Source organism: Echinops telfairi, unplaced genomic scaffold (assembly GCF_000313985.2).
Source record: "Echinops telfairi isolate 266 unplaced genomic scaffold, ASM31398v2 ScPeMD7_443;HRSCAF=831, whole genome shotgun sequence".
Taxonomy (NCBI): Eukaryota; Metazoa; Chordata; class Mammalia; order Afrosoricida; family Tenrecidae; genus Echinops; species Echinops telfairi.
In genome coordinates this window covers 33,987,475-33,993,750 of record NW_022104341.1, presented here as the reverse complement: position 1 = coordinate 33,993,750, position 6,276 = coordinate 33,987,475, and the positions used below count along the sequence as shown (strand labels likewise).

General features: G+C 37.7%; 1 protein-coding gene across 3 annotated transcripts in view; it reads right to left on the bottom strand.

The window, feature by feature from the left end:
• ODF2L (outer dense fiber of sperm tails 2 like) overlaps nucleotides 1-6,276 on the bottom strand; it is a 64,611-nt gene that overhangs the window by 9,243 nt on the left and 49,092 nt on the right. Inside the window, exons 11-13 of one of the 3 annotated variants that reach the window (XM_045292096.1) lie at nucleotides 4,722-4,832; nucleotides 3,222-3,326; nucleotides 990-1,148 (exon numbers count right to left, since the gene is read on the bottom strand). In XM_045292096.1, coding sequence (XP_045148031.1) covers nucleotides 990-1,148; nucleotides 3,222-3,326; nucleotides 4,722-4,832 — 375 coding nt within the window. The remainder of the gene's footprint in view (nucleotides 1-989; nucleotides 1,149-3,221; nucleotides 3,327-4,721; nucleotides 4,833-6,276) is intronic. The other 2 variants (XM_045292097.1, XM_013003884.2) reach the window with 2 other exon arrangements.

The following is a 6,276-nucleotide window of genomic DNA, read 5'->3' as shown; positions in this document are numbered from 1 at the left end:
ATGTTTTGAGAATGATGATGACAACAGATGTACAAATGTGCTTGACATAATGGATGGATGTATGAATTGTGATAAGAGTTGTATGAGCCCCCAATAAGATGATTTAAAAAAAAAACTTAATTAAAAAAGCAATAAATAAATAATAAAAATTAAAACCTTAATTAAGCATTGTTTTGATTATAAATCTACACTAAGGTGGTTAATCTTTGTCATTTGATATTTTCTTAACAAATATTTTTCCTCAGTAATTTGAATTCAGCAGTCTTGTATTTTCTTAAAAACCAAAATGCATTTCTAATCATAATTGGAGCAGACACGGAATCCATCCTAAAAAATATCCTTTAAATACAGACATAGATTTGCTTCTTTGAAAAATATCGATTCCACCAATATTTGTGTTGTGTGTTCACTCTGTGTTAGGCACGGGGCTAGGAAAGGGTTACATGGGAATAACAGGAGACAAACTACATCTGCTCTAAATATACTAACAAAGAGGTATCGGTATATACTAAAAAACAGAAGACCCCAAACAATTCCTATAAACTTGGCATAAAATATAATTTAAACTATCTCTAATTACTTTAGATATTTTACCTCATCATGGTACAAAAAATACATAGATATAATATACACAATGGGTTCACAAGGGGGTAAAAACTTAGTGGAAGACAGAATTAAGAGACAATGGAGTTTTCCACAAACTTTTTCAGGCCCCCTCATGGATGTAGTAGTATGTGTGTTTACACAGCCACAAGTGGAGCTTTGCTCTTCTTTGCTATTTATCACTATCTGTTCAAATATTCACACACACAATTGTATGACAAAGGTGTGTGAGCAATATTAGTTACCAATTGTTCACCATACTATACTAAAAGAGTAGTTTGGAAAAATAATATTTAAACCCTGGCACGAGCGCCCCCCACTGGTGAAATCATTCACAGCCTTCCTTTAACGCGGGCAGCAAAAGTCAGAAGGGGCGCGTGTGACACCTGCCCCTGAAGCTCCCTAATGGTCTGCGACTGGTCTGCGCATTTCCGCGCGCAGCGCCGCAGACTCTCCTGACACTCCTGAAGCCTCTGCTCCGCCGCTGTCAAGGAATCCCGGACGTGCTCTACCTCCTGAAGGTGGCAATCCATCTGGCCTCTCATCTGAGTCGAACGAAGCATTAGGGGAAATAAGTGCAAGATCACACATTCAGCGTTAATAGTCTCACTTTCTTAAATACAAGATAAACATATATCTATGTATATACGTATATAAGTACGTTAGCTATAATAGTCTTAAACAACTACAACAAAAGAGTCAACCAAACAAATATGAATCAGTAAGTTTTTAGACTGGTAAGTAAAAGTATATCATAATGCAGAGTAGGTTGGGTTTTTAATTCCTATTCAAAAAGTTTGTTGGGCAAATAGATACAAATTGCATGGAGAATTGAGCTATTAGTAGCATCTATTAGTAATGGGTATTATTACTAATAAAGGTACTATGGTAGCATTTTACTGTCCAGACCGTCATTAATTGTTAAGTAATTATCAATTGCGTCAATCTTATTATTCAGATATTTAATTTAGTGAGGCAGCACTGCGCCAACAGTCTTAGTGAGGTTTACTGTATATTCTGACAAGATAGCTAATATCACCAGTCCTACTACGCTGCAATTTGATCATTAATTATGGAAAAAAATCATCTCTATTTTTATCTAAATTACTGACCATGGATGTGGCAATTCCTCAATGTACCACTTTTGTGGTGATATAACAAGCAGCCAGCTTCAGAACTGCTTGTACTGCTAATGAAGGAAAAATAATGAGCCACTGGGCACTTAGGATGTTCTGTTCATAAGGAGGAAAAACAGACCTTTTCCTGAGGAAAAGAGCTTCCATAGTTGCTGCGCAAACCTGTAATCCCTCCTCATAAAAACTCAAATTAGAGCAAAATATAACCTGGTGTCCCCAAAACAGCTTAGAACATTCAAGAAAGCTAGGGGATTTAAACCCTGCAATATGAAAAAGAAGAATTTCCTTGAAAAGAAAAACTGGTCTGATGACCATTAGAAAGCATTGTGGCCTCACAGGTTTTGAAAGACCTAGGCCATGGCCGGCTCCGAGTTGAACGGGCTCTTTCTGTACTGAAGTGCTGCCTGGCTGAAGAAGAGACACCTGCAACCGTATACCTCTTGAGAAAGAGGAAACCAAGCACCAAAACAGACAAGGGAAACCCACTGCCATCAAGTTGACGCCAACTCACACGTACGCTCTATAGAAGAGAGCTGGCAGCCTCAACGTCTTCCCTGCGGAGCAGCTGATGGGTTTGAACTGCTCAGCTTGCCGTTAACAGACTACCGGGTCATGAAATGAATGGTTTCTTTTCTGATCTGCTGAACACAGGAACAAAATAGCCCTAAGAAAGTAACCCATGTTCTCGTCTCTGTCCGACAGCCCGAATGGGTTTTGTCTGACCTCTTCTTCCCAACGGTGCCTCGCTGACTTCACCATGCCAAGAACAGGGGGTGACCCGGAGACCGGGACCTTACTACCTTGGTTGAAACTGGCCAGGAACGTCTCATGCCCGCTCTCACTGAAAGTCTGTGACCTCCACCCTCCGCTGCTTTCTTACCAAAACCACATGAAAGAAGCGAAAAGGGGTAAGATTTAAAATGTTCCCCAAACTTTATAACTTGCTAACACTGGCCTTCTCCTTTGTCTGCTATAATAGGAATAAAAGGACATAGTGCTTTAAAAAAAAAATTCGCAAAAAAATATTTTAAAAAAGCTCTTAGCAGGGAAAATGTACTTGCTTTTCAGACACAAAAGATTTACTAGCTGAAAAAATAGGTTTCATTAAAAATGAAATGTATTAAAGATACCATAGTTTTATAAACACTTAAACTTCAAATTTTCATACTTAGGGTTGATGAAACTTAGCAACATATAATCATATTTTCAAATACTTTGTGCCTGCTTTTACATTAGAAAAAGTAAACATGATTTATATTTATTTTTCTAAACATTAAGCAAGAAGTGAAAATAAATTTACACAAACATTTTAAGCTTGTAAAAACCAGAAACAACTGTTATTTCCTCATAAAACCGACTCCTACAGAAGTTAATAACCGGCGATTCCTAGGTCAAAATAACTTTTCAATGAACAAAATTAGAGATTATGTATAATATTCATATAATACAAAAGAGAAATATTATTTAAAATTTCAAACTTACTTTCTCTAACTTTTTATTTTTGTTTTTTGTTATTTGTTTATTTTCATGCATCAAATTTTCATGCCTGCTTTTCACGATTTCAGCTGCTTCTTGCAACTTTTGTACCTGAAAATGAAAGATTTAATTCAAGCACCATGAATTATTTAATTATCAGGATTATAACCTGAAGTAAAAGGTTCAAGGTCTATATTTTCAGTTTTAGCAAATCATCATTTCTGTATCAATATCTTCATTCTGTTTATCTAATGTTTTCCTTCTTTAAATATGGTATCCACTCAATGCTCTAATAAAATCCACAGCCCTTTAGTGATTTACCCATCCTCTCCAATCAGTACTTCTAGACTAGGGTACGGTAGACTGCGGCCGGCCGGCCTTATGTGGCTCTTTCAGTACATACATGTGGCTCTGCAGTCAAACTGAAAAGTTTTAAAGGATGTTATTAGATAAAGATGGTGTCAGTTGTTTGTAAAATATATTTCTGCTCACAAACAAGTTTTAAAACATGAGGGAAAGGATTGGCTCTTCCCTCTCAAAGGTTTGCTGGTGTCTGCTCTACTCTTCAGAAAATCTCAGAGGACGATGAAATCTGCAGGTAGCGTTCCTTTCAGGAACCAGCTGCAAGTCCACACCCCCATTCAGTCCTATTATTCCCTCCTTCTCCTCCAACCAAATAAAACTGAGAGAAAAAGAAAAATCTGAGCTCTATTTACAGGAACCAGTGCCTCAAAAATGGCAGTTCAAAGCCACCACGCCTTTGAAAGAAAAGATGAGGCTCTCTGATCTGTAAAAATCTAGTCTCAAAAATCCTACAAAGGGACACTATGTGTTGCCATCAATTTGATGGCAATGGGTCTTGTTCCTGTTTTTATGGGGTTTCAGTGCAAGAAAAGCCTTGTCAGTGATTTAGTTAAAAGCCACGTGTGGAGCAAGTGAAGGTAATTGTGATGAAATTTTTGTGAGGGCATTTTACTAAATCACTTAATAACAAGGGCATTTTCCTTAATATTAAAAGTCAATTATGTGTTATCGGTAAGTCAGAAGTTTGTAACCCGGGGATTTCCTGTATTGCATTTCTAAAACAAAGATTTTCTATGAATTACCATTGAACACATGCTCTATTGCATAATATTGCCATATATTCTTTTTTAGATCTTTTATGTGAAAAAAAATCTAAATTATAAATCACTTTATTTATTGGGAGGGAATCATAATTTTAAATCATTATTACTAAAAATACAAGACATATAAATGTATCCAAGAACGAAGTATATATCAAAGTTTTTGTAATGAGTTTGAATTTACTTTTAGAAATATCCTGTATCTACACAGAGTTTGAATCCAGAATTGTCTGTTCATGAAAGTTTTGAGTTTACAAAATATTGGATATCTTATATTCTATCACAAAATGATTATCATCGCCTCTCAATTCTGCTTATTGCAGTTATAAACAAATGGCATGCTTTAAGCTGTCTCCCAGCATTAACACAATGCAATCATCACCTGAGCTTTATATACTTCAGTAAGGGTTTTCCGTTGCTTTTCTACTTCTTTCAATTCTGAAAGTTCATGTTCAACAGAAGCAGCATTTTCCTTCAAAGCAGCAAGTGTTGTCTAGCAAGGAATATGTAAATAGGTTTTATAAGTGACTGAAATACAATTACACTCCAATGTTACAGGATTGCTAAAAAACGCATTTATCAACAGTTGATAATTATTTTTGACTACACACAATTACCATCTAAAATTTGAGGATTCAAAAGTTTGTGAGCAATACTTATGAAAAACTTCAATAAGACGTATGCAGGAGGGTGGAACAAGGTAGTAAAGTGAGCGGTGGCTCCCATGTACCCCAACAATTCACTCACTGAGCAGTGAATAAAAATGAGCCTAGCGTGAGATCGCAGAACTCAAATAGCAACTGAGGGATGGAGAGAGCGGAGATGAATCCAGAAGCAGAGAGGATTGGGAGCACACCACAGACTGGGAGAACCTACCAGCTAGCTTCTGAAGCACTAGCTCAATGTAGTCATTTTTGGACCTGAACAAATAGCACAGGTCAAAAACGAAAGCAAGGCAGTTGTAGCCCAATTTCAAGCAAAGGCTTGAAAGGCTTTGGGCTCGAAAGCCCAAAGGTTGAGCAAATTGGCTGTAGGTGTTCCGGGGGATGAGCCCTTGAGGGCGGCGAAAGGCGTCCATGGACCCGTGAAGAGAGTGCTGTTGACTCACCAGTTCAAATGGACAGGCATTAAGACTGGGAGGTACTGAAAAGTCACAGGGGATAAGGATACTTCAGACTGGCAACAGAATAGTGAACTTCCTGCCCACAGTAAAGCATTGTGGGAGTTTATGGTAGTGTGCCCATGAGGAAAAAAAAATAGAGAACTTCCTGCATTTTTCATTCATTTTTAGTGTTGCGTTACCTACCTGCCTCAACCCAAAGCACACACACACACACACACACACACACAAAATGAGTAAAGTGAATTAAAGAGTTAATGTAAAAGAAATAAAGCTTTAAACATTTTCAAAGAAGGTCCAGGTAAATGTTTATTTTAAGAGGCCAAAAATTCTAAAAAGCATGAAATGAAGTGAAGCTTTCAAGATCTGTAAGGATCTGGGATTTTACTTTCCTCCCAAGCTAAGAGGTTAGGCTGCCATAAATTCACGAATGCTAGCAGAAGATTCCTAGGTCAAGGTCTCTGATACAGCAATAGCAGAAGCCAGGCTATCAATCATTATTTATGTTTCCTGAGCACCAGTCCCAACAGGTCCATATGAAGAGGGAGAGAGAGCATCTACACATGCAGTGGGTTTCAGGAAAGCAAGGGAACCAATACGAGCCTTGTTGGTGTAGGTTATGCTGCGTTGGGCAGTCTCACTTCAAGGTCAGCAGTTCGAACCCCACAGCCACTTCACAGGAGAAAGATGAGGCTTTCTGCTCCATAATTGGCGCTTCTCCTCTGTCTGATAGGGTTGCTATGAGTCAGAATTGACTCGATGTCAGTGAGTTTGGGTTTTAAGGACTTTGCAATAGAGGAAGACATTATTGTTATTT